This window comes from Hippopotamus amphibius, chromosome 2, assembly GCF_030028045.1.
Source record: "Hippopotamus amphibius kiboko isolate mHipAmp2 chromosome 2, mHipAmp2.hap2, whole genome shotgun sequence".
Lineage (NCBI taxonomy): Eukaryota > Metazoa > Chordata > Mammalia > Artiodactyla > Hippopotamidae > Hippopotamus > Hippopotamus amphibius.
The window spans coordinates 4,052,489-4,080,419 of record NC_080187.1 but is presented as its reverse complement, the minus strand read 5'-3'; the positions used below and the strand labels follow the sequence as shown (position 1 = coordinate 4,080,419).

The 27,931-nt window shown below is 51.0% G+C and overlaps 1 protein-coding gene across 3 annotated transcripts; it reads left to right on the top strand.

The window, feature by feature from the left end:
• The first annotated feature begins 23,270 nt into the window (after positions 1-23,270).
• Positions 23,271-27,633, top strand: GFI1B (growth factor independent 1B transcriptional repressor). 3 transcript variants are annotated; one of them, XM_057724022.1, is made up of 6 exons: positions 23,271-23,370; positions 23,839-23,979; positions 24,406-24,677; positions 25,256-25,393; positions 26,298-26,463; positions 27,455-27,633. In XM_057724022.1, the coding sequence occupies exons 1-6, from the start codon at positions 23,271-23,273 to the stop codon at positions 27,631-27,633; spliced, it is 996 nt and encodes a 331-aa protein (XP_057580005.1). The 3 variants fall into 3 exon arrangements, with proteins under 3 accessions (XP_057580005.1, XP_057580004.1, XP_057580006.1); XM_057724021.1 differs by having other exon boundaries at positions 26,199-26,463; XM_057724023.1 differs by lacking the exon at positions 25,256-25,393.
• Positions 27,634-27,931: the final 298 nt, after the last annotated feature.

The window sequence follows — 27,931 nt, the reverse complement described above, 5'->3', positions numbered from 1 at the left end:
GATGGAAAGAGAAACGTAGGTTGCTATCTCCTCAATTTCTGGCGTCCCTGATGCCAGCTTCACCCTGGTCCTCAGAGTTCCATGAAGCAGAAACTATTTTTCTGATGCTAGTTTCAGTTGGATTTCTGTCCCTCACAGAAGTCCTTCCAGATGCGATGAGATTTGAAGGCCTTTGGAAGAACAACACTAGTCATAACTATGTCCTTTCAGTGTCATAAGTTCATCCATTGAGGTGGTCCTTTTGTTTCAGTTTTCTATGCGGCAGCCCCCTGCCTTCAGGGGTCACACATCTGCAGGATGGACTCCAAGCTCCTGACAGTAGCCCCCAAGGCCCTCACAGCCCTGCCCTCTCCAGTCTTGTCATCGTCCCCTTGCTGTCTAGCACTGTGTCCAAATGATCACAAATATGTATGTAAATAGATGCCTATATTTTTAACTTAGGTAAATGGATTATGTCTTAGAAGGCAAGCTGCTGCTTCCTTTTCCCCACTTGGCTTTATGTTTTGAAGCTCCATGCACGTTGCCTGTATACATCCAGCCAGTAGCTTCTCACTGCTGACGTGGAACTACCCTGACCTGCTCTCCACTCTCCCAGGGAAGGACACCCATAGTGCCACCAGAGACGACCCTGGGATAAACCTCAGTGTACCTGTTCCCTGCGGGTCCAGCTGAGAATTTCTTTTCTAGAAGTAAAACTGGTGGGTCATAGAGTAGGCATGGACTTTTTTGTTGTTGTTTATATAGGAAACATGAGCTTTACAGAGGTATAGTTGACATACAACAGATTAATGTTGTATCTTGATGACTTTGAACATGGCTTACACCTGTGGTACCATTTCCACAGCCAAGGTACCAAACATACCCATCACCTCCAAGAATTTTACCCGGACTTACTTTTAAGAAACACCACCCAGGGACTTCCCTGGTAGCACAGTGGTGAAGAATCTACTTGCCAATGCAGGGGCCACAGCTTCGAGCCCTGATCTGGGAAGATCCCACATGCCTTGGAACAGCTAAGCCTCTGCGCAACTACTAAGTATGCATACCACAACTACTGAAGGCCGAGCACCTAGAGCTTGTGCTTCACAACAAGAGAAGCCACCGCAATGAGAAGCCTGCACACCGCAACAAAGAGTGGCCCCCAGTCGCTGCAACTAGAGAAAGCCCCGAGCGCAGCAACGAAGCCCTGACGCAACCAAAAAATAAACTAAAAATAAATAGATAAATAAAAATTAAAGAAAAAAAGAGCCCGAGTGGCTTTTAAAAAATAAATTTAAAAAATTTAAAAAAGAAAGAAAGAAACACCACCCAACTGTTCTCCAGGACAGCTGCCCCAGGCAACAGCTTCACTAGAAATCTGCAGAAATGTCCACATCCCTGCCACCACTCTAATTGTAAAGTATAATAGGGCTATCGTGATACATCCTTGTTTTAAACCTCTCTCTATTGATGAGATGGAGCATTTCTTTATATTCTTGTTAGTCTTGTGGGTTTCATCCTCTATAAATGGCCGATTCCTACCTTTGGACCATTTTTCTCCCAGTATGGTTATTATCTTTTCCTTGTTGATTTGCAGGGTTGCAACACACAGAAATGTGTCCTTTTTTGACTATAGCTATTTCACGTGTCTTCCCCCATCTGTTATCTTCCTGTTAACTGTATCGTACTTTGTTGGAAAAGAGACATTAACTTTGGTGTGATCCTCCCCCTGCTGCTTCTTTGACTTATAACTTAGGCTTTTGAGGTTATGATCAAGAATGCCTTTTCCAACCTTTATTTGTAAAGGACAGTTGGCAGGGCGGCCACGGGTGTGCAGTGTGTCAAGCAGGCCACTGGGGGAGGACAGAGGGGCCAAGCTGAGTTGGGATCCTGGCTCTACTACCCGGCTGTGTGCCCTGGGCGAGTCCCCAAGCTTCAGTTTCTATACCTGGACCTCGAGCGTGCCACCAATACCCTAAGTACCCAACTCAGAGGGTCGCTAGGACAGTCCAGCAAGAGACTCATGTAAATGCTTTTCAGAGCGCGTGCCAAAGTATGGGAACCTAGGAATGTTGTAATTACTGTTCCCTGCTGCGTGAGTGTCCTCAGGCAGCTGTGACAAGATACCTCAAACATCATGGCTTTAAACAACAGAAGTGTATTCTCTCTCTGTTCTTTCTTTAAATATTTTAATTATTTATTTATTTAATTTATTGGCTGTGTTGGGTCTTCATTTCTGGACGCGGGTTTTCTCTAGTTGCAGCAAGCGGGGGCTGCTCTTCATTGTGGTGCACAGGCTTCTCACTGTGGTGGCTTCTCTTGTTGCAGGAGCACAGGCTCTTGGCACGAGGGCTTCAGTAGTTGCAGCCCCTGAGCTCAGTAGTTGTGGCACATGGGTTGAGTTGCTTCCCAGACCAGGAATCAAACCACGTCCCCTGCATTGGCAGGCAGATTCTTGACCACTGCGCCACCAGGGAAGTCCCTGTCTCTCTGTTTTGGAGGCCAAAAATCTGAAATCAGAGTGTCAACAGGGCTGGTTCCTTCTGGAGGCTCCAATGGGGAATGTTCCATGCCTCTCTCCTGCCTTCTGGGGATTGCCAGCCATCTTTGACATCCCTTGGCTTGTAGCTGCCTCCTTCCCCTCTCTACCTCCATCTTCATGTGGCCTTCTCTCTCCCTGTGTGTTTTCACATGGCGTAAATTTGGTCACTGGGTTAAAGAGGTGACAGCAAAGAAGTGACACATTTCTCTATGTGTGTCACTATGTGTCCTCTCCTCTTTTTATAAGAACACCAGTCATGGGGAATTCCCTGGTGGTTTAGTGGTTAGGACTCAGTGATTTCACTGTTGTGGCCCCAGGGTCAGTCCCTGGTCAGGGAACTGAGATCCCACAAGCGGTGTGGTGCGGCAAAGAAAGAAAAAACACCAGTCATTGGATTTAGGGCCCATGTTGATTCAGTATGACTTCATCTGAACTGAATTACATCTGTAAAGACCCTATTTCCAAATAAGGTCACATTCTGAGGTTCTCTGTGAGTGTGAATTTGGTGTGTGTTTGGGGGGGGGGGGGCGGTCAGACACTAGTTAGTCCCCTACACCTGCTTTTAAGGTGCATGGAGTCCAGCAGATGAGATGGAAGGGGGACCCACCATGCTGTGACTCAGAGCCAGGTCCAGCCCAGAACCACCTTGCAGAGTGGTCACACTCGGAGCAATGAGGTTAACTTATTGGGGGTGAGATTTGAACTTTGCTTCCAATTTAATCAGGCATCTGATAAATGGTGTTGATGGAGGTGAGCTTTTCAAGAGGAAGACCTAGCTTGAGCAAAGACATGGAACTGAGACCTCCTAAGACTCATTGGCTGATAAATGGTCAGTTTTAAGATATATGTGAAATAGGAGATAAGAAAGGCAAGGCATGGAGGGTCCCGAGCTAAAAAAAAGAAGAACCCTGAACAGTATCTGGAAGCAAGGATGATCCTCTGAAGGTTTGAGAGTTGAGGAAAGAAGAGGAGAAAGTTATCTGTTGAATATTGGCAAAGGCTAAATCTTGACTTTCATGCCTGCCAAAGTAACTTTGAAATCCTGGGCTGTTTCCTTGGCTGGCTGCCTCCCCACCCAAATCCCAGATCACATCTCTGTACACCCCTTGCAGTATGATGTGTAGGACCACACTACGTGGTGTTCTCCATGTATAAGAGTTTCCCAGTCACCATGAGACCTTCCCCCTTTCCCCTTCCCCAAAGCAGAAGGATTCACAACTAGAGGATTTATTTTAGCTGGGCCTCCCCTAAAGAATATGCAGGGACTATTTGGAAAAGATAAATCTGCATCCCTACTTCACACCCGACAACCAGGAAAAAACTCCAAAGGGATCAGAGCTCTTAGGTGTCAAAAGAGAAACCATAAAAGTGCTAGAAGAAAACAACACAGGTGAATTTTCTGTAATCAAGAGTGAAGAAAATCTTTCTGAAAATGGCTAAAAAGTCAGAAGCAAAAGAAGAAATGGCTAATGAATCAGACGACCTGTAAAACAAAATTAAAAAAAAAAAAAACCCTTTTGTAGGACAAAAAGAAAACAAGCAAAGATGGAAAAATAACCTGAGAGAAAATGTTCACAACTTATTTCACAAGTAAGCCTCCTAACATAGAACGTCTTAAAGTCTTTTTTTAAACTCACTTATTTCATAGAAAAAGAGGGCAAAAGACATGAACAGAAAGTTCAGAGGAAAAGAAATGTAATTGATTTCAGACATCTGGCCTCCAGAACTGAGAGAGAATACATTTCTGCTGTTTAAGCCACCCAGTTGCGGTCATTTGCTAAAGCAGCCCTCAGAAACTTATACACTGACCATAAAGAGGAACTTCTGGAAAGTAATGTAAAATGTTGAAAAATTATAAATCCATGAGTTCATAGTGATACTCGATTTTAAGGGGAAGAAAGGAGACAGAAGATTTAAAAAAATCCAATTATGCCAACACCTTACTATGGAAGTCAGCAATTAAAAAGAAAATATGGGGACTTCCCTCATGGTCCAGTGGTTAAGACTCCATGCTCCCAATGCCCGGGGCCCTGGTTCAATCTGTGGTCGGGGAACTAGATCTCACATGCATGCCACAACTAAGGATCCCACATGCCACAATGAAGATCCCGAGTACCACAAGAAGTCCCACTGCAGCCCAAATAAATAATTTTTTTTAAGAAAGAAAAGATTAATCATTTATGCTTTCATATTTGGAAGAACTCTGGCTCATCCACAGATAATGAGGGAAAGTTCTTCTTTACAGAAAAAAAAAAAAAAGCCAGATAATAGACGTAGAGGGAATGATAGAATTATAAGGATTGCCATTTTGCAACCATCAATGAAACAGTTGATTCAGGCAAGGACCAGTAATGGAGGCTGAACCCATTAGGAGACGCTGTGGGGAACAGGATGCCTGCATGGCGACAAAGTCCTACTCCACAGATTGCTTCTCAACTCTGTGATGGAGAGAGCTGGCTGTCACCTCTTTAACTCAGTGACCAAACTTAGCATCACTAAGGTGGGACAGCCTCACATTAGGTACCTCCAATGCTGTGGAGCCCACAGCATCACCTGAGAAGTATCCCTACCTAAGACATCTCACCTGAATTGCATCAAGCCTTGGCCCTAACTTCCAGTATACATGGGATGGAGGAACAGGTTAAACGGCACCTCAAGGAAACAATCAGACAAATCTTGAAAGCGGAGTGTGTGTGTGTGTGTGTGTGTGTGTGTGTGTGGGTCAATGTCAAAAGAAAGGGGTGGGGGCACTGCTCTATCATAAAGGAGACTAAAGAAACTGGCAAATGCAATGCTTGAAACTTGTCATGATCCTGATTCTAAAAGAGCAACTCTATAAGAAAATTGGGGGAAATTGCCACAAAAAAAAAAAAAAAAAAAAAAGTGTGAACTGAATATTCAATGATACTAGGAAATTATTGACAGTTTTCTTAGGTGTGATAATGACAGTTATATGATGATGTAAGAATATCTGTTTTTAGGAGATATATGCTCCAGTATTTATGGGTGAAGCGTCATGATGTCTGCAGTGTATCTTCAAAATGTTTTATCAAAATGAAACACATTTATATATACATATATAGGCATATAGAGACATAAAGCACAGTTTGCAAATGATAACTATTGTTGAATAACAGTGGTAGATATATAGGTGTTCATTAGACATGTTTCACTCACTTTCTTATTGGAAATATTTCATAATAAAAACTTGCAAAAATATGTGAAGATCAAAAAAAAAATTGGACTTGACTCTCACTGTGTCTGTGAAAATGAGGGATTGGGCAGGATGGTTTGTTTTGAACTTTGGTAAACTACCCATAGCATAAAATGTACCATGCTAACCATTTTTAAGTGTATAGTTCAGTGGCGTTAAGCACATTCACGTTGCTGTGCCACCGTCACCTCCATCCATCTCCAGGACTTTTTCATCTGGCAAAACGGAAAGTCCTTACCTATTAAAGAACTCATTCCCCACCCCCAGCTTCTAGCAACCACTATTTTACTTTCTCTCTCTCTGATTTTGACTTCTCCAGATGCCTTATGTAAGTGGAATAAAGTATTTATCCGTGACTGGCTTTTTTCACTTAACAGAATGTCTTCAGGTTCATCTGTGTTGTAGCACATGTCAGAATTCCCTTCCTTTTTAAGGCTGAATAATATTCCATTGCACGGATATACTACATTTTGTTTACTTGTTCATTTGTCTGTAGACACTGGGCAGCCTCCCTTGCTTGGCTGTCGTGAATACCGCTGCTGGGAAGAGAGGCATACAGGTAATCTCTTTGAGACCCTCCTTTTGATATTTCAGGTACATACCCAGGAGTGGAATGGCTGGATCTGGGCGGAGTGATTTGTAAAGGATTCTTTCCTGCTTTCCAAATGAGCTCATTACACAATTTTTAAACTGCAAACCACTCCTCTTGCAGAAATGTGTGGACAGACCTCCTTTCAAGGATGTACCAACTGTAGTCACAAGACTGCTATGTCCTCACCCTCTCCCCAGCCTCTACATCCTTTTCTTCAGAGGAGGAGACCTCCCTACATGCTCTTGGGTAGATAAGACGCAACAGGAAGAGAAAAATGCTCACCCTTCAGGGGACAATGATTAAATGGTAATTTGAAAACCTCTGAAGATACAGGCAAAATAAATGTAAATTGAGTGCAAATCCTAGAGCAGCTGGAAAGGCACTCCTAGTGCTGATCAGCATTGAGATGGAATGCTCTTTCCCAGATGGGTTTGTATTTCCAGTTCTCTGCAGAGAGCTGTGTGTCGTCCTGAATGTCTTTCCTTGGCTGTCACTTCTTTTTTTTTTTTTAATATTTATTTATGTATTTGGCTGCGCTGGGTCTTAGTTGCTGCGATCAGGCTTTCTCTAGTTGTGGCAAACAGGGGCTACTCTTCGTTGTGGTGCGCAGGCTTCTCTTGTTGTGGAACACAGGCTCTAGCACACGGGCTCAGTGGTTGTGGTTCGTGGGCTCTAGAGCACAGGCTCAGTAGTTGTGGCACATGGGCTTAGCTGTTTCAAGGCATGTGGGATCTTCCCCGACCAAGGCTCGAACCCGTGTCCCCTGCATTGGCAGATGGGTTCTTAACCACTGCGCCACCAAGAAAGTCCCTCTCACTTCTTTATGGGTTCCTTTGAGGCTTTGCTTCCTCGGTCTGGAGGCTGAAGGCATGCTCCAGGCCCCAAGCCCCCGACCCACATAAGATGTGGGGAGAGACAGGGCCTCTCCCCCCTCAACAGCCACAGAAAACTCCTCTGATGGCTGAAACTACCCCAGCACCAAGGGCACCACTCTCTGGGGCTACTTGATGGGGCTTGACCTGGGAGGTGAGGACCCATTGGGAGAGGAGATGTTCACCCTCTTCAGGCTGGCTAATGAACCCCACCCCACCCACACACAGTGCTTGTTGGGAAGAATACAAACTTGCATCCAGGCATCACAAGCTTACAGATCCTGGGATGTGCCAGGCGTGGGGCTGGAGAAACACTGGGGAATAGGAGGTGGGGTCCTTGTCCTGGTGTATCGGGCAGATGCCCCCCTCTTATGTGTGGACTTGGCTGTGAGGCCAGCTGCACCTGGGGGTTGGTGCTTGGTGTCCGTCATTTGGTCAATAATTCCAAGCGACAGAAAGCTCCCTGGGACTAAAATAGACGAGGTTTGTGAAGGCCCTGGCACCCTCTCTGGGCTGGGGAAATGTTCACAGGCCTTCCATTGCTTCCTCTGTGCCTGTAGCCTCTGTGAGGACTTCCTGTGAGCATCCAGGGAAACAAACGCGGAAGTCACCGGGGGTTCATGGCGCAGTAACCAGATGTCATGTGTTTCATTAATAATCAACCTGCCATGTAAATTAGCACAACCCACCTGGTAGGAATCTGGCCCACACCCCCTGTTTGCTTGTTTGCCCCCAGCCGCTAAGGCCTCTGGACTGTCCGATGAAAGAGAGAAAGGGCAGAGTTCTACAGTCAGCTGTTAGTTTCTGCCGAGATGTGATAACTTGCACATTCAAAGCATTTTAGCATTTATAAAGCTTTTCACACGTATTACCTCATTTGCTACCTACAGGTCCAAGGGAAGCTTTATCTTAGCTGTGTTTTAGAGATGGCAAGTCTGAGGCTTGGGGAGGCCAACGCCTGCCTATGGTCTGCAGCTGGTGTGTGTCAAGACCAGGTGCAACCCCAGGTCTGAGTACCAGGACGCTGCATCCACTGCACCCAAATGACTCTGGAGAATCAGACGTTGTCTGCTCTGTTAACTGCCGCTGGGGATTCATGTTTTACAAAACATATGAGTTATCTAGATGGGAGGCAAAAAAACACCAGTCTCCATTATGAAGAGCTGTCAAGAAGAGTTAGGAGGCCAGAGTCCCAGCCCTGGCTCTGCTTCTTGGGAGTCCCAGCCCTGGCTCTGCTTCTTGGGAGTCCCAGCCCTGGCTCTGCTTCTTGGGACCTTGGCGAGTCTCTCTCTAGGCCTCCGTTTCCCCTCCTGAATCCTCAGGTGGCTGAATTGAGGATGTGCAGTCATCCTGCCTCTCCAGTCCCCACGAGCCTCCTGCCAGAGGGTTTCGTGAAGTCACTGTGGGGTAGAAGGCGCAGATGGGCTACTCGATCATCTGGTTATTTCCTACACCTAGAAACGGGGTCCCAGCACTCTGTTTGTTGCCCCAGCCAGGAATGCTGGGAGGCCTCAGGCAGGACTGCTGGCCCTTGGAGGCTCTTCTCTTGTACCCCCTGCTTCCCTGCCCTGTTTTTCGAAGCTCCTCTTTCCTGTCATGCACCTCTAGGCAAACCAACCATCTTGTGAAGTGAAGGCGCCCCAGAAACTCAAGCTGTGGTCTTCCACCAAGATGCTGCCCATCCCCATCTTGAGATTCATAGAGGCGGGAGGGTGGGAGGGTTGAGTTCACAGACCGAGGCAGATACTACCTGTGTGGTACCCAAGGGCAAAGGGCCAGTAAAGATTTGTTTGAATGGAAAAACATTATACACACTTATGTATATGTGGGGAGAGGGAGACTGGAGAGAGGGGGAGAGGAATGAGAGGGAGAGAAAGGGGAGAAGAGGCAGGCGGAGATGGAGGGAGGGAAGGAGAGGGAAGGAGGGAAGGAAATTGAATACATATCAGGATGGAGGTGCATATTTTAGTTTCTTGTTTCTACTCTGTATTTTATTCTTGTAATTTAAACAGTAATTAGATAGGTGGATAGGTAGGTAGATGGATAGGTAGGTAGATAGGTAGGTAGGTAGGTAGGAAGGAATGATTTCGGGTTGGTTTTTGTTAGAGGACAAGGAGGCAGGAGCGCCACCGCGTGGCGATGCGGTGAATTGCTGCCTCCCGCTGAGCCTGGACGCCTGGGTGGTGGGGTTGTCGCCCGCACCAAGTGCCACCCCCGAGTGGCAGGCAGCTTGGGGCCCCTTCCACCTCAGCTGCCTGCAGCTCCTGGGCTTGGACAGAGCTCCCCAATCTCCCTGAATGACTGAGTCGCAGAAGGACCGCGATGGGTGCTTTTCCGGCGCCAGGAGACAGAGGAGGATTGGGGGAGGTGAGGGGGAGGGCCACGGGGCAGCCTCTGGGAGCCCCCACCCCCACCTCTAGGGCAGAGACCACCTGGTCCATCCTCTCGTTGGCGCGGGGTAGGCTCAGCTCAGCTCCCGTTTGCTGCATTCTGCATTCTGTGGCCATTCTATGCCAAGGCCATAAATGTACCCAAGGTCACAACAGCTAATGCCAGCTGATGCCAGGACCAAGGCTGAACCCTGCTGCCCACCCAGCACAGCACAGGCCAGCCTTGCCGAGGTCAGGCGGTGCCTGCCGGTTGCTGAGACCAGATTCCACAGGCTCCTTCCCCTCAGATAGCTGCTGGTCACATTAAGAAGCAGCTGAGTGCCCACAGCAATGGAGACAAAGAATCCAAGGGTTGTCATGGGTGGGCCAAATCCTTTATACCACAGGTGACCCAGAGACTGTGGGAAGTCTGGAAGGCTCCCTGGAGGAGTAGACTGAAGAGAAAGGACGTGGACATTCTAGACAGGGGGACAGGAAGGGCAAAGACAGGAGTTGGAATTTGGTCTCGTGGACAAAGAATGTTGCCTGTCACATCAGTAAACAAAGGATGTTGTGGCCACCAAGCCAGCAGCCACTGCAGCCGCCCCCAAGGGTGCACCCCAGGGGTTCAGGATGGAGAAAAACAGGATACTGGCCCTACATACTTAAGATGCATATCAAAGGAATGATCGCATTAAGCCCAGACTCTTGCATTCTCCCATACATAGAAAAGCACTAAATTAATCTACTTGAGATGTCTGGGTTTGGGTTTTTTGTGTTTTTTTTTTTTTCCTTTTCTTTTCTGGCTGTGCTGTGTGGCATGCAGGATCTTAGTTCCTTGACCAGGGATGAGATCTGTGCCCCCTGCATTGGGAGTGAGGAGTCTTAACCACTGGACCACCAGGGAAGTCCCCTGGTTTTTCATTAATTAGCAATAAGCTTTTGATGTTTGACCTGGGGTTTTTTGCAAAAATTCCTCTATACCCTTCCCTCTTTGGGACAGTCCCGCAGAGCTATCTGAGAGGCTGTCTCCCGGCTTACGTCCTCAGTAATGCCCCAAATAAAACATAATTCTCAACCTTCAGGTTGTGCATTTTTTTCAATTGACAGTGTCCAGCAGGAAAGGACACCGCATATTCCGGTGACAATGGGAAGATGGTTAGAAGGTGGCAGCTACAACCCCACTTTTCCGGCTTTATTCTGTGTTCTTGCTGAAACCCTTTTCCACTCTCGCGTGGTTTTAGCAGAAAGTCGGCCAGCCCTGGCCAATGAGAGACCCATATCCCACCCCTGCCACAGTGAATGGCGCAGAGATGAGCCAATCAGAGTCACTCCCTGGCCTCTAACTGTTGAGACAGCAGCTTTCTTTCCACTGGAGTTACTAAGCTTATGGACTAACACTGGTAATGTTGAAGATCTCAGCCCCAAGATAAAGCAAAGCTGAGAGAAGGAAAGTGAGCTATTCATGCACTGATTGATTGATCCATTCATTCTGTAACGACATCATCAGTGTCTACCATACACAGTTCTAAGCACTGGAGATTCAGCTGTGAGCCAGGGAAGTGAGACCCCTGCTCTTGTAGTGCTGACATTCCCCCAAAATAAGCAAGTAAAAAGGAAATAAATCCACAAGGCATTTTCAGATAATTATGAATGCTAAAAAGAGCAAGGCTGGGACTTCCCTGCTGGTCCACTTGGTAAGAATCCGTGCTCCCAATGCAGGCGGCGCAGGTTTGATCCCTGGTTGGGGTACTAGATCCCGAGTGCATGCTGCAACTAAGAATTCGAATGCCACAACTAAGAGTTCGCCTGCTATAACTAAAGATCCTACATGCGGCAACAAAGATCTTGCGCGGCCAAAGTAAATAACTAATTAATTAATTAATTAAATGTAAAAAGAGGAAGAAGAAGAGAAAGGCTGATGAAACAGAAAGTGTCTGGCATGGGAAGGTCCTGCTTTAGTTGATGGCCAAGGAGGTCTCACTACAGAGGTGACATTTCAGCTGAGACTTGGATGACAAGGAGTCAGCCATGGGAAGATCTGGGGTTGGGCCACCCAGCAGAGGGGACAACAAGTGCAAATGTCCTGAGGCTGGAGTGAATGAGATCCAAACAATATCATGTGAGCATCTGGATCCAACCATACCTGAAGTAGACACTTTCCAGGGACACGAAGTTAATTGTTGTTGTTTTAAGATTTAGTTATTTATTTATTTATTTATTTATATTATTTTTGGCTGCATTGGGTCTTCATTGCTGCATGTGGGCTTTCTCTAGTTGTGGCGAGCGGGGGCTACTCTTCATTGAGGTGTGCGGGTTTCTCACTGCAGTGGCTGTTGTTGTCATGGAGCACAGGCTCTAGGCGGGCAAGCTTCAATAGTTGTGGCACATGGGCTCAATAGCTGTGGCTCGCGGGCTCTAGGGCTCGGGCTCAGTAGTTGTGGCACAGGGGCTTAGTTGCTCCTCGGCATGTGGGATCTTCCCAGCTCAGGGATCAAACCCGTGTCCCTGCATTGGCAGGTAGATTCTTTACCACTGCCACCAGGGAAGCCCCTTGTTCTTAAACTAGTTTAAATCAGGTTTCTGCAACTTGCATCTGAAAAAGTGCTGTCATTTGAGAGTTCTGACACTATGAAAGCACTGAGCACTAACCTCTGAAGCTGAGATTTTTGTTCCGTTAGGTAAAGGGAACTCATTGAAGGTTTGTTTGTTTGTTTTATGTTTGCTTGTTTTTGGCTGCGTTGGGTCTTCATTGCTGTGTGTGGGGCTTTCTCTAGTTGTGGTGAGCGAGGGCTACTCTTCGTTGCAGTGCGCAGGCTTCTCATTGTGATGGCTTCTCTTGTTGCAGAGCACAGGCTCGAGGTGTGCGGGCTTCAGTAGTTGTGGCACACGGGCTTTGTTGCCCTGCGGCATGTGGGACCTTCCTGGACCAGGGCTCGAACCCATGAGCCCTACATTGGTAGGTGGATTCTTAACCGCTGTGCCACCAGGGAAGTCCTCATTGAAGGTTTTTAAACCAGGGAGGTGTCTCCCTGATCTTTCTCCTTTTTTCCTCTCTAGGCTCATCTCTCAAATGTCCTATCTTTGCCTCCCCTTCCTTCAGTCGCCACCCTCCACTCAGAATGAACTTGGCTGCTGTCAGTTCCCTGCAGGTCCTAGCCTCCAGCTCTTTGCACATCCTTCCCTACTTTCCTTCTCCCAACTAACTCAGCCTGGCATCAGCTTGGGTGTCACTTCCTTCGTTAGCTCTCCAATCTGCGTCCATCTCCCCATGCACCAAGTTCCTTGTTTACATGCAAACCATGTTTACATCACAGCACTTATTATCCCAAATTGTAAATTTCAGGGTATTCTGTCACACCTGCTAGACAAAGAAAAAGCTCGTTAGGGCTCCTGTCTGGTTCTTGTTTGAAACTCTAGCATCTGGTACCTAGTAGGTACTCAATAAACATGTATTAGCTAAGGGAATGTAATGGACAGAATGTCTGTGTCTCCCCCAAAATTCATATGTCGACGAACGAATGTGATGGTATTTGGAGGTGGGGCCTCTGGAAGGGAAATAGGTTTAGGTGACGTCATGATGCTGGGACCCCCATGATGGGATTGGTGTCCTCTTAAGAAGAGGAAGAGAGGGCTTCTCTGGTGGTGCAGTGGTTAAAAATCCGCCTGCCAGTACAGGGAACATGGGTTTGATCCCTTGTCCAGGAAAATCCCACATGCCATGGAGCAGCTAAGCCTGTGCACCACAACTACTGAAGCCCGTGTGCCTAGAGCCTGCGAGTCGCAATTACTGAAGCCCATTCTTCTAGACCCCGTGCTCTGCAACAAGAGAAGCCACCGCACTGAGAAGCCCACGCGCTGCAATGAGGGTAGCCCCACGCTCACCACAACTGGAGAAAGCCCTCGCACGGCAACAAAGACCCAATGCAGCCAAAAATAAATAAATAAATAAATATTTTAAAAATTAAAAAAAAAAAAAGAAAAGAGGAAGAGAGACCAGAGCTCTCCCTCTCTCTGCCATGTGAGGACTCAGCGAGAAGGTGGCCGTCTACAAGCCCAGAAGTTTGTCCTCACCAGAGACTGAATCTGCCGGCACCTTGACCTTGGACTTCCAGGCCTCTGTGAGAAATAAATGCTGTGAAAGTCACCCGGTCTGTGGTGTCTTGTTCTGGCAGCCTGAGCTGAGAGGAGGGAAGGGGGAAGAAGGAGGGACCTGACACGTGAAAGGTACGAACAGAACTCGAATGAATGAGTGAATGCATGGATGGATGGGTACGAGGATGCTGTTGTAACCTAGCCCTTGGAAGAGGCTGAATGAAGGCATTTCACTTCCAGATCTGCCTACCAAGGGGCATGGTGTTGGCTCTGCAGGAAGCCCTGGAGGGGACCCAGGGGCCAGCAGGTCTCGGGCTGCAAGAGCCTATGCGAGACCGCGTGGGGTATCCTGGCTTCAACTGATGTGCCCGGGGTCTGGGAGCCTGGACGCCGCTCTCCCATAGAGGGGGTCCCAGGTGACTCCAGGGAAGGCCTGCCTTCACTTGCAGGCTGGGATCCTGGTCTAGGAAGGGAGTCCCTGAGTTGGTTACTCAAGGGGGAAGAGAAGGACCCTAAGTGAGATTACAGCTGAACTGTACAGGCCCAATACAGCAGCTTTACACTAGAAAGCACCCCAAACATCTAAATGCCCTGAATGGAGACAGTGCTTGGTAAGGTAAGCCATGAAAAACCAAGAAATCATTAAACATGTTAATAAAAGACACAAGAGAATTTAGGAGGTCCAGAAGCAAAATAACATTCAGTGGGGAAAAAAAAAAAAGACGCTGGTTGACAAGAGCAAAACGTGGACATGTGTGTGTGACAGAGTGAATGAAGGGACAAATCCTTGAATCATTTAAAATTTTTAATTTCCACTGTAATCACTTTTCTCATTATTTTTTATTTTTCTTAACGTCCTTGAATTCTTTGCATGATGACAAACGGCCCCAGCTGACTGTGGGCAAAGTGCGGCCTCCAAAGAACATTCCAGGTGTTTCCACTAATCTCTCTCCACCAAGAAGAGAGACTGTCGGCGCCTGTCTGGCCTCGGTCCCCGGAAGCACCCGCACAGCACAGACCCGGGTGACCCACAGCTGATGCTGCCTCGATGGCCGGGCCCAGCAGCAGGGTGACCCCACCCGAACCCCATCCCCCCTCGTTCTCCATGTCGGACCTTGGACTTCAGTTATGTCGGGGCTTCCTGTCCCAAACTTGTTTTCTTTAGAAGGGAAACATAATCTCTCCGGCGCTGGGCTCTCAGGGCATGCAAATCAACCTAACAGTGCTCTATTTTGTGAGTTCTCTTCGTATGCAAAACCTCCTGAAATAAATCAGCCATCCCGCAAGCGGTGAGCAGGAGGAGGCTTGAGGGGCAGAGGAGGAAGAAGGAGGTGGGGGGGCCAGAGGGTGGGGCTCTGTGCCCAATGGGCTGAAATGTCCGAGACTGGCCATCCCAGCCTTCCCGCTGGTGACAGGACACCCGGGGACAGCATCCCGCCCCCCGCCCCCCACCCCCGGCCCACCCTGTTCTCCACCGCGGCCAGCAGGTGGCAGCACCCGCGGGCCTCGGGTCCCGAGCGCAGCCTGCCCGCGTGCCTGGGCGGCTGAGGGTCCCGCGGGCGCGGGCAGCACCCATGTCCCACAGCCCACGCGCTGCTCCTCGCTCGGTCTAGGGTTTAGTCTGGGGAAGCGTAAATGTGACTTTTTTCTCGACGGCATCCTCTGCAAGGACAAGAGGGGCCACTCTAAAAGCAGTTTGCAGCAGCACACGCCGGGGGCTTTGTAGGCGAGTGCCCTGGGCTGGGATGCGGAGTCCGCGGAGGGAGGGAGGGAGGGAGAGAGAGAGAAAGAGAGGGATGGAGAGAGGGAGCGAGGGAGGGAAAGAGAGGGAGACAGAGAAAGAAAGAAAAAGAAAGAAAGAAAAAGAAAGAAAGAAAGAAAGAAAGAAAGAGAGAAAGACAGAAAGAGCAAGCAAGCAAGAAAGACTAACATGAGTTCACACAAAATCAGGTTTATAAGTAAATGTTTTATTTTAAGTTCAATTTTTTTAATTTAATAATTTAGCCATTACTTTTTAAATCCACACGTTACTAAAGTTTCCGGAGAGCGAGTGCTGCTCCAGCAGTGGGGGTTCGAGAGAAGAAGCAGAGTCTTGAGTCCTGGAAAGCTTTGATAACCAAATGCAGCCCAGCGTTCTGGCCCGCTCTCTATTGGCTGTTCCTTCACCGCCAGATTTTGACACAAATAATCAGATTGAAAATCAGGGAGGGGAAAAGAAGAGGAAAACACACACACACACACACATAGTCAGAGGCGGGGGGAGGAAAAGGAGAAGTATCTACTCGTGCAGAGAGTCACAAATTGACCGGTGGCGCCAATCCCCAGAGGGAGGCAGCGAGGTTCCCACCGTGGACGTGCGGAGCTCTCGGACAGGTGAGTCGCAGAACGCCCCTGCCTCTTCTTCTGAAATTTGCATATCTGACTTAGATCATTTCCAAGCAGGTTACCTGGTCCTTCTGGCAGTCCTAGGAAGTCTAAGGTGGGCTGGAAAAAGCCCCTTTTATGGGATGTGGCTTTCAGCCCTTGAACCCAGAGAAGAAGAGGTGGCAAGGAAACAGTCTTATCAGAGATGCTGCAGCCCGTGCACCTGTGGAGGAATTACCTTCCGCTGACTGTGACTGTGCATGTACTCCCCTTTTTGCTTTTGTTTTTGTTCTTTGGGCATATGGCATGTGGGATCTTAGTTCCCCGACCAGGGATGAGACCCGTGCCCCCTGCAGTGGAAGTGCGGAGTCTTAACCACTGGACAGCCCGGGAAGTCCCATGAACACCGTTTCAAGATTTGATTTTAGGCTGACAGAGATCACCTAGCTGCACGATGTCATACCCACACCCCAGCTCTCCCAGGGACCTGGGCAGGTGAGCAGGACACATGTGGAGGTGCCTGAGTTTGTGTCCATCTTTGGGCACAGACTGGCCCTGTCCCGGGGGCACTCTGAACCTTTCTTTGGCTGTGAAATAAAAGAGTGGGATCGAGAACTCTGATGGAAGTCCTGGCTTCAGCACCCGCAGTCCCAGGTGACCTTCCCCAAAGTTCTTAGGACACTTTGAGTGCGAGGCACTTCTCATCCAGAGCCTCCTAAAGGGAGCAGGGGGAGAGATGGGGAGGTGGTACCTGAGCCTCTTCTACCTAAATTTGAAGAAAAAGCCAAGTGAGAGTCTGGGCATCTGGGGAGAGGTTCTTGCTCCAAAGTAGGGGTTGTCAAGGGGGACAGGCCACAGGATCACTGTGGGTATGTGCCTGTGTACATTTTTCTAGGAAGAGTCAGCAGCTTTCCTGAGATACTGTGGCAGCGTGCAAATTAATTTGCTATCTCTGGACGTGGGTCTGGTAGAAGCCAGCTGAGCTGCACCTGCCCACATGGGCTCACTCCTCTGCATATTTCTTAGTGGTCAATGGGTAGAAGACTTCAGTCTTAGCGAAGGGGCAGGTTTCTTGTCCTCTGGGGTGGTGCAGAAGGGATTCTTTGGATAAGAAGATCTGTGCGGTTTCTTCCAACTCAGATTTGGGGATCAGAAGGAATTCCCCGGTAGTCCAGTGGTTAGGACTCTGTGCTTCCACTTCAGGGGGCATGGGTTCCATCCCTGGTTGGGGAACTAAGATCTGGCATGCTGCGTGGCCAAAAAAAAAAAAAGATTTGGGGTCAGCATGTCAGTTTCCCAGCAGAAAGTTCTTGGGGTCCGCCCGAAAGCTATACCTCGGTTAGGTTAGATTGATGGAGTCACTCAAAACTAGTGCAGAGCATTTTCTCAAGGCTTTCGGAGGGTGGGTGGGGGGGTGCCCTACTGGAGGGAAAAGGCCTCCCAAAGTCTTTGGGGCCAGATCGCCCCCCAGGAAAACTAGCCTGATCACATGTGATCCTTCTCTGTGACCCAACCTCTCAACCCTCTTCAGAAACAGAAGAAAGCTTTACCCTTCCTCAGTCCAGAGGGCAGTTTTTGTTCCCTTGTTTCTAGGAATTCAAACCAATGGGAACTGCTTTAGTTTCTCATTCAGAGATGCTCAGAAAATGTTGTTTTGTTTTGTTTTAATTTTTATTGGCTGTGTTGTGTCTTCATTGCCGCACACAGGCTTTCTGTACTTGCGGAGAGCAAGAGCTACTCTTCATTGCAGTTGCAGGCTTCTCATTGTGGTGGCTTCTCTTGTTTCGGAGCAGGAGCTCGAGGCTCCCGGGCTTCAGTAGTTGCAGGGCGTGGGCTCAGCAGTTGTGGCTCCCAGGCTCTAGAGCGCAGGCTCAGTAGTTGTGGAGCACGGGCTTAGTTGCTCCACAGCATGTGGGATCTTCCCAGACCAGGGATCAAACCCATGTCCCCTGCATTGGCAGGCGGATTCTCAACCACTGTGCCACCGGGAAAGCCCCAGAAAATGTTTTGTTCACTCCTTTTTGTTTTGTTTTTGTTTTTTTAATTAATTTTTATTGGAATATAGTTGCTCTACATTTCTTTCTGGTTTTATTGAGGTAAAATACACATAACATGAAATTGACCATTTTAACCATTTTTTAAGCGGCCAGTTCAGTGACATGAAGCACATTCACATTGCTGTGCTACCATTACGACCATCGCTTTAGAGAACTTTTTTTCATCTCGCAAAAAAATGAAACTCTGTCTCCAGTAAGCAGTAACTCCCCATTCCTCCCCTCCCCCCAGCCCCTGGCCCCCACCATCCAGCTTTCTGTCTCTGAATTGGACTACTCTAGGTAACTCACATAAGTAGAATCATACAGTGTTTGTCCTTTGGTGTCTGGCTTAATTTCAAGGGGCGTAATGACCTCAGGTTTCATCCATGTTGCAGCAGGTGTCAGGATCCCTTTCCTTTTGAAGACGGAATAATATTGCATTCTTATGTCTATACTACATTTTGTGCATCCATTCATCTATCGGTGGGTAACTGGTTGCTTCCACCTTTTGGCTGTTGTGAATAGCACTGCGATGAACCTGGGTGTACAAATATCTGTTCAAGTCCCTGCTCTCAGTTCTTTTGTATACCCAGAGGTGGATTCAGCTCTTTTTGACATTGCATGCTCCGAACTTAGGAAGAGACACTTGAGAACTCCTTCCAAATTTCAAATAAAAATAATGACCCCCCCCTCTGCTGGGGCCCCAAGAGGGACCTGGGCTCACATCCCCCGAACTCCTACATGGAAAGGGTGATTTGTTTGTTTGTTTGTTTGTGTTTCCCCTTCAGTCTGGTCTTTAAACATAAAGGAAGTCCAAAGGGTCCTCCGTAGCAGACTCTGAGAAACAACAGAGTCTTACTCAACCCTCCCAAAAAAGGAAGCCAAGTGATGGGTTTCTTAGTCAAGGTAGGTCGGTCCCGCGCTAAAAGTCAACGGACCCTAGCATGGGATTTTAGAGCAAAAGGGAAGTTTAGAAATCTCTTAGTCCAACCGTCCCTTTTGAGAGATAGGAAAACCAAGCCCCAGGTTGGTGGCTGACGCGGTCAAGCTCAAGGTCACAGTATCCGATTCAGCCCCATGGGAGGTGCCTCACTGCACAGGCATCTCAAGCCCGCTGCTCTGAGTCCTCCTGGAAGACGAGGTGCAGGGCTGCTCCCCTTCAGAAGTACTGGCTGAGATTCTGACTCAGGATCGGGGGACCCTCTATCAGGATTGGGGGTTTTTGAAGAGATATTAACAGTGAGGCTCTTTCCGGAGGCCTGATACCATCAAGGCCTCTGTTTTATGAAGAAATCTTGGGCTTCTTTCACAATCTCTGCTCTTAGCTCTTTCTCAGAACAGGTTCGTGTGAATCAGAACGGTGTGGTTGTTCATTAACTACAGTATAGGTGATTGGTTCCTGTTTTTTTTTTTTAAACTCAGCTTACAGGGGCCAAAAGGAAGTTCTCTGGGTGCATTTGGTCCCCACAGTGAGCTTAGTGGCTCAGCTCTAGGGTTGGCTTTGCCACTGTCGCTCTGCCAGGCTTAGCAGCGAGAACGTTCTAGGGAGGGAGGGGGAGGAGCTTGGGGGTCCTAGGGCGATCGCTAGAGTGGTCCCTGAGAGTCACCTTCCTGGGACCCCCTTGCTCCCTCGTGTACGTGCTCCTGAACCCCAGAGAGCCATTTTGTTGTCACCCCGGGTTCCAATCAGCTGACCTCTAGGGTCCCCTCGGGTTCTGAGCCCGAGGGTATCACCGAAGCTTCTTAAAAGAAGCCTGTTCTCTCCACCCCAAACTCCTCACGAACCCAGGTGGGGCCTGCTGGGTTCTGGAAAAGACCAAAAATCAGGGGAATTTGAAATGCTCCCCCAATCTTGCCTCACCAACGAGACTGCCCCTCCCTGCTCCAGGCAGGTGAGCCTCATCTGGTGTTGAAAGGACCACAGATGCGGATGGGCAGATCCCAGGGCCAGGAGTCAAGGCCTAGCAGGACAGGGGAACTGGGCCTGGCTCTGCTGTGAGGCCCCGAACGAGCCACTTGCCTCTCTCAGCCTCGGTTTCCCCGCTGTGACCCAGGGAGACAATCACTGCTTCCCTTCCCCGGGGGGCTGTCAGATACGATGACACAGTGCACCCCTGGGAGCTTTATGCGCTGTCCCGGTTTCCTCCTTACCTCGTCAGCGCAGTTCCCTCTGCCCACCCCGTGGGCCTGACGGCCAAGAGCACGGGGGCCTGGTGGGGGTGCAGACGGCCGAGTCCAGCCCTGCCTCCCTCTGCCTGGGGACTGGGGGTCATGAGCCAGTCTCCAAGCCTCGGCTTCTCCTCTGTAAAATGGGGTAAGAGCCACTCAGCTCACAGGCCAGGATTATCAAAGGTGAGGCCCTGCAGATCCAGGCTGCAGGAAGTATCTCCTGGTGTTCTAGCTCTGCAGCTCTGACACCTACTTTTGGTTCTAGTTGATTGACTAATAAAAAACTATGTTTTTAAAAAATCATCTTTTGATGGAAAGACAGAGCACGGCCCTGGAGCCTCCTACCAGAACGAAAGGCGAGGGGAACCCAGCCCCCGCGGCCCTCCCCCAGAGTATGGGGGTCTCCTCTCACTCTGCCCAGGCTCTGGCCTCCTCAGGGAGCTCCTGAAGCCAAGGGTTAGAAGAGGGAAGGAAAGGGGGATGTGGGGAGCTCTGGGTGGGGGGAGGGGAGGAGGCAGGAGGAAGAAGAATGTCCCTGGGAGATAAGAGCTGCCCCACAAGCCTGGGGAGGACGGCAGGCCTGCCGAGTGCCTCGTTAGGTCAAAACCTGACAGCTGGATGGGACCCCAGAGGCCTTCAGGTCCCACCCCCTCATGGCAGAGCCCGGGGGAGGGGCCTGGAACGTGTCCCAGCTCCTGGTCTGGGCTCGTGCCCATTTGTAGAGCATGCCAGCTTCGGGCTGGGCACTGGGGATGCCACCAGAGGGGACAGGACACAAGCAGCGCCTGCCCTCCCAAAGCCTCTCCTCCGTGGGCTGAGTCCTGCCTTCCCCTCGGCAGCCCAGGCACTATGCCGGGCCCTTCACACACTTGTTTGTAATCAATAAAGGTCCTTTCTTGCCCCAGCAGTCCTAGGAGGGTGGTTTGTGGTCCCCACTTAGCAGATGTGGACACTGAGGCCTTCATCAAGGAAGGCTGGGCCTGGGTAGCCCCTGGCAGAGTGGCCACGGGCAGGCCTGAGCACCATTGGGGCACCTCTTGTGCCTGCTCTGGGCCATCCCCCTGGGGAAGGGGTGACTCCCGGGGGTGCTTCCAAGGCAGAGCTCCAAGCTGCCTTCTCTAATCTGCCCGCGCCCAGGCTGCTCCTTGGCCGCGGCCTTATCGCCCAGGCCCTCGCTGTTGTTCAGAGCTTTTTCCCGCCATCTTTTTCCCGCGCTTGGCCCTATCATGCCTGCAGCCCTGCCTAGTGGCTGGGCTGGCCCGGGACGGGGGACTCTTCCTTCAAGGCCTGGGAAATGGGCCCAGCGGAGCTGCCACCAGGACCAGCATCGCCTGAGTGTTTCCTCTGAGCTTCTCCTGGGCGTGGTGGGGGGTGGGGAGGAAGGAGGACCACTGGAAGATGCTCTGTCTCCTGGAGCCCTCAGGAGAGCCTCATGGCTGGGTGCGGGGATGTGAAACATTTTGGGGGGCAGGAGATGCCCTCTGCCCCAGAGGGCTCTGCACTAGAAGCCAGGAGTACCGGTAGTCGGGCTGGCCCGGCTCTGCCACTCCCCCATCCCCCACCCGCTGACCCGTGGGTTCAGTGATGGGCCTGGGCTGGGCTGCCCAGTGCTCAGTCCCTGGAATTGGTGGACATTGGCCTCTTTCTCCCTCTGCACAAAATGACCTCAGGCCTCCAGTGGAGTCCTCTCGGGCTTTGAGCCCCACAATTCCAACCATCCCCTCCACCCACACCAGGAGAGAAAAGACCCCTCCCTCTCTGAAGACCAGACTCTGGGCCAGGGCCGTGGACAAGGTGCAGCTCTGCTCTGGCTGCATCAGCTCTCAGTTTGCACCATAACGTGGATTTGCGATTGAGATGGCCTCCCTCGTTGCAGCCCACCTGCCAGGCTCCTCTCTGATAGGCACTGAGCACATACAATGCACACACAAGCACCATAAACCTGGATGCCCCACCTTACAGAAAAGGGAATAGGCCCAGAGAGGTTAAGCGTCTGCCCCAAAATGCACAGCAGGTGAGCTGGGGTTCTAACCCATGAGTATCTGCTTCCAAAACCTGAGCTCAGACCACAACGTACTATGGCCTCTGAATGCAGACCCCACTGGGATGCAGATGCAGTTTTCTGGGTGCAGGGCCCACAGTGTGTCACAAATGGAGGTATCCCTGCCCTTCCTTCTCTACTCCCAGCACAACTCAGGGCTTGTGGCAGGAGCAGGCTGACCTGGGGTTTTCTAGAAGTGGGTGTGTTGGTTTCCCAGCAAGAGAAGAGTGAGGGACATTAGGCTTTATAGCTGCTGTAACAAAATACCATAAACCAGGTGGCTTAACACAACAGCAATGTATTCTTTGAAGGTTCTGGAGTCTGGAAATCCGAAATCAAGGTGTCAGCAAAGTCAGCTCCTTCTGGAGGCTCTGAGGGAGCGACTGTTTCAGGCCCCTCTCCAGCTTGTGGTCTTGCCAGCATCCTTGGCTTGTGGCTGCATCCCTCCAGTCTCTGCCTCCATCTCCATGTGGTGTCTTCCTGAGCGTGTCTGTGTCTGTGTGACCAGATTTCCTTCTTCTTATAAAGACACATTTGGATTTAGAATTTCTCCAAACCCAGTGTGATCTCAGCTTAACTTGATTACATCTGCAAAGACCCTATTTCCAGATAAGGTCACATTCACAGGTTCAGGGTAGACATGAAATTTTTTAAAATATTTATTTATTTATTTATTTGGCTGTGCCAGTCTTAGTTGCAGCACACAGGATCTTCACTGCCAACTGTGGCACCTTCATTGCAGCGTGTGGTATCTTGTAATTGAGGCATGCAGGCTCTTAGTTGCAGCATGCAGAATCTAGTTTCCTGACCAGGGATGGAACCTGGGGCCCCCTGCATTGGGAGCACGGAATCTTACCTGCTGGACCACCAAGGAATTCCCCAGGACAGTGGATTCTGATTTTAGGAGGAGGCCCTAAAATATAGAGGAGTATTGTCCTCTTGTCCCTCCTAAACTTTCTCATCTTTTCCCCCTGTAGGTGTGGGGCATCCACTGACAATGCCACGCTCCTTCCTGGTGAAGAGCAAGAAGGCTCACACCTACCACCAGCCCCGCACCCAGGAGGATGAGCTGCTCTGGCCTCCTGCCCTTGGCCCTGGTGAGTCAGAGCCCAGGCCGGCCTTCTGCTGCACCCACTGGGACTCCCTGTCCCCCATGATGGGGATGCAGCAGCATCCCACCGGAAGTAGCCGCTCTTCCAAGTCTGGGAACAGGAGGAGCTCAGTAAATGTTGGTTGAATGAATGAATGAATGAACGTACCCATCTTCTCTCACCCCTTGGGTTGATGAGAGCATCCTGATGGGCACTGGTCCTCAGCAGCTGATGTGGCTCCTAATTGGAGGGCTGATGTTGGGTGCTTGGAAAAACGGAGATTGGTCCAAGAGCTTTCCTCGGGGGTTGAGGGTGGGGCTCTCCTCCTGGATTCCATGCTGCTCCCACCATCCTGGGCAGAGCCCCTGAGCGGGAAAAGCCGGGGGCAGCAGCAGTGGTCTCTCTGGTGCCCCTCTTTCCCTGCCTCCCCCTGGACTTCCCAGAGCTAAAGTCTGATGTCTTGTCTCCCCACAGTGGCCAGGGACCAGGTCCTAAGCACAAACCCTGTCCTCAGCACCCTGTTCCCAAACCAGTGCCTGGACTGGACTGACCTCAAACGGGAGCCGGAGCTGGAGCTGGACCAGAGCTTGATGACCAGGATGGCCTCGGCTCCAGGTACCCTGCTGGAGACCTTGGCCACTCCCCAGCGGGTGCAAGGGGAGCAAAGGGTGGACTGACTTGTGGAAGCAGGGCCCCTTGGAGTCTGTGGAGTCAGGAAGGAGAGACAATCCAGGCTCTCAGGCTTCTGCCTGGATCTCTCCAGGACGGGGAGCTCATTCCCAGACAAGAGCTTCTGTATGGTGGGTTGGAGGAGGCAGCTGGACAGGCCCACACGGTGGGTGAGGTGGGCGCTCTGCAGGGGTTGGGGTGCATTTCGGGACTGAAAAGCCGAGGAGCCATAGTGAGGACCCAGACCCCCCCCTCCTCAGTAAATAATTTGGGCTACACACCAGAGCCTCAGCATGAGGTCACATGGAGGGTGGCGGGAGTGGGTGCCCTACTTTTAATCTCACCATTAGGTATATGTCCCGCTCTCCACAGAGGGCCCTGCCGTGACATCCCGACCCCAGGACGGGGACTCGCCATCCTCCGACTCACCCCCATTCTACAAGCCCAGCTTCTCCTGGGACGCCCTGGCTTCGTCCTACAGCCACAGCTACCGGCAGCCTCCCTCCACCATGCAGTCCGCCTTCCTGGAGCGCTCCGTCAGCCTCTATGGCAGCCCTCTGGTGCCCAGCGCCGAGCCGCCCTTGGACTTCAGCCTCCACTACTCCGCCGGCATGGACGCGTACCACTGTATCAAGTGCAACAAGGTGGGTGGCCGGGGTGTGGGTGGGCTCTCGGGCCCTGCTCGTGTCCCCTCTCCAGCACCCTGGCAGCTACAAGTGTTCAAAGCTGGGTGCCCCCTGTGCTGTGACTCTTGGATCCTCTGGTGGAATCAGGACTCACAATGTTCTGTGAGTTCATTGAGTCCTGACCATGTGCTCAGCCCTGTGCTAGGCACTTGATGGCATGAGCCCTGGGAGGTGGACAAAGGGCTAAGGCTCAGAGAGGTTGAGTCACCTGCCCAAGAGCACACAGCAAGTATATATCAGAACCAGTGTTCAAACCTGCCTCTGCCCAACTCTTGCTTCTTAACCACCAGGCAATTCAGCCTCCAGAGAGAGCCAGGAGGGGCCTTCCAGATTCTCCCTCCCAGACTCCATTGTATAGACAGCCACAGAGAGGGAAAGGGACCTTCCCAGGACACACAGCACATGCCAGCAGAATCAGCAACCCAGTGCTCCCTCGCCTGTACACCCACCTATGGCTGAGCTGCACACGGAGGTGGGATCCCGGCCCCTCTCCCTCTCTGCAGCCCCCGGGGCCTCACGCTCTGCTCCTCCTGCAGGTATTCTCCACCCCGCACGGGCTCGAAGTGCATGTCCGCCGCTCCCACAGTGGGACCCGGCCCTTCGCCTGTGACGTCTGCGGCAAAACCTTCGGCCACGCGGTGAGCCTGGAGCAGCACACGCACGTCCACTCCCAGGTGGGCAGCTGGCCGAGCACAGGACCTCCACTTCCCACTCCTGCTCTGTGCTCCCCCCAGGCAGCCTACGGGGCTTCGGGTGGGTCTCTTTCTGCCCCCAAGGGTGACAGAACAGAGGTCCCTCGTTATCTGCCTCCCTGATCTGGGTCTCCGTCACCTGCCCTTACGTTTCAGTCCCTGATGGACCAAGCCAGCTTCGTGTACAATTGGAAGAGGCTAGGGGTGCAGGTGGGATTTCGGGGGCAGGGAGATGTCTGTGGCGCTGAGGAATGACCCCGCCTCCCAGGTGGTCAGGGCAGGTTTCTCACCTTTGAGGCCTTTGACTCTTAGAATTTGGAGTTGGGTTTAAACATTCATCTTGTCCCACTTAGCTCTACCTGATACTGAAATCCCTTCCTCAGAATCCCATTCCACGGAAAGCTGCTAACATCTGGGCAGATATAAAAGCTCTGGTGGGAAAAGCGGGAAAAGATGGTTAGAACGTTACCACGTGCCAGTTGCCAACTCAGTTCTCGACCTCCAATCTTCCCAAGGGCCTTTTAAGGACACTATTCATATTGGCCCAATGTACAGATGAGGAAACTGAGTCTCAGGGAGGTTAAATGACTTGCCTGAGGTCACGTGACGAGTAAGAGGTAGAAGCCAGATTCGGGCCCCCATAATTCAGATTCTTAAGCAAACCACAAGGGAAAATCCCATAATAGGAGGCCTCAGCCCCTCCTGGGAGGCAGGACTGGGGTCCCTGGGTCCTGCTCCTCTAGGCCCCATCCTCGAGGCCACCCCAACGGAGTGTCCTGTTCCTCAGGGGATCCCGGCCGGGTCCAGTCCTGCTGCCAGCTTGGCAGTCCCGGGTCACGAGGCCCCGCCTGCGCCTGACCCCCCAGGGCCTCGTTTCCTCCGGCAGGAGCGCAGCTTCGAATGCCGGATGTGCGGCAAGGCCTTCAAGCGCTCGTCCACCCTGTCCACCCACCTGCTCATCCACTCGGACACGCGGCCCTACCCCTGCCAGTTCTGCGGCAAGCGCTTCCACCAGAAGTCAGACATGAAGAAGCACACCTACATCCACACCGGTGAGGCCTCCGCCCCGCTCTCTACCCCACCGCCCCTCACCCACCTGGGTCCCCCAACCCCTCCCTGCCCCCACCCCACCCCCGCCAAGCCCCCGCAGGCCCCAAGCAGAGCCTCTGGGTGCCCCCACCTTTCACTGTTAGGACCTGGATGCCGGGGGTAAGGGTGGGGGGAGTTGGGGGACATCAGGTTACACAGAGGAGGCCACTCCCCTCGAACTGGAGGTCTGGACATACTATGCTACTTAATGCATACAACAAATACTGGGAGGAAACAGCAAAGTGTCAACACTGGTGACCTTGGGTAGAAGTGAGACCATCATTCCTCCAGTCATTCATCCTCCATTCCTTCCTTCCTTCCTCCAGTCCTTCCTTCCTTCCCCCATTCCGTCACTTATTCATTCATCCCTCCAGCCATTCTGATTCAGTCCCCATTGAGCCATTCCCGCATTCATTCATTCCCCATTCGCTCATTCATTCATTCATTCATTCATCTCTCTACCCATTCTTTCATTCTCCTACTCATTCATCATCCCACATTCAGTCATCCATCCATCATCCCTTCATCCATCATCCCTTCATCCATCCATTCATTCATCCCTGCATCCATTCATTCATTCATTCCCCCATTCATTCATTCCCCCATTCATTCATTCCTTTCTCCATTCATTCCTTTCCCCATCCATTCATTCATTCATTCATTTCCCCATTCATTCACTCCTCAGCTGTTAGCCAGTGCCTCTTTTGTGCAGGGCCCTGTGCCAGGTACTGGGCTCCATTGATAAGGTGGACCCTGTCCCTGCCCTAAGACCGGGGTACAATTCACTGGAGGGGGGTGGGTGGCCAGAGTTGTATTTTTCTTGTCTCCCTTTTCAAACTATTTTCTAAAGTGAATGTGAGATAAGACATAATAAAGTTCCAGAGAACAAATGCAGGGCATTGGGACAGCAGATCTGGTCCAGGTGGCCCTGACTCTGTCCCTGCTGCCCCACAGGTGAGAAGCCACACAAGTGCCAGGTGTGCGGGAAGGCCTTCAGCCAGAGCTCCAACCTCATCACCCACAGCCGGAAGCACACAGGCTTCAAGCCCTTCAGCTGTGAGCTGTGCACCAAGGGTTTCCAGCGCAAGGTGGACCTGCGGCGGCACCGCGAGAGCCAGCACAACCTCAAGTGAGGCTGCCCCCGCTCCCGGCTCCTGGGTGGCCGGTCCCAAGATTGTGTCACCTGGAGGGAGGCCAGTCTCACACAGCCAGATCCCCAGTCTCCTGGAGGCAGCACTGGATGGGACTCATCAAGCTTGTTTTGGGATTCAGCAAATTGCTGTGTGACCTCAGGCAAGTCACCTTCCCTCTCTGGACCAACATTTCTCCTGCTGCAAAGTGTGACAGCTGGGTCTTCTCTGACCTGATGTTGTCTACAGGTCTAAGAGCTCGCTGCCTTCCCCTGAGCAGAGCCCAGGAGGCCAGAGTAGC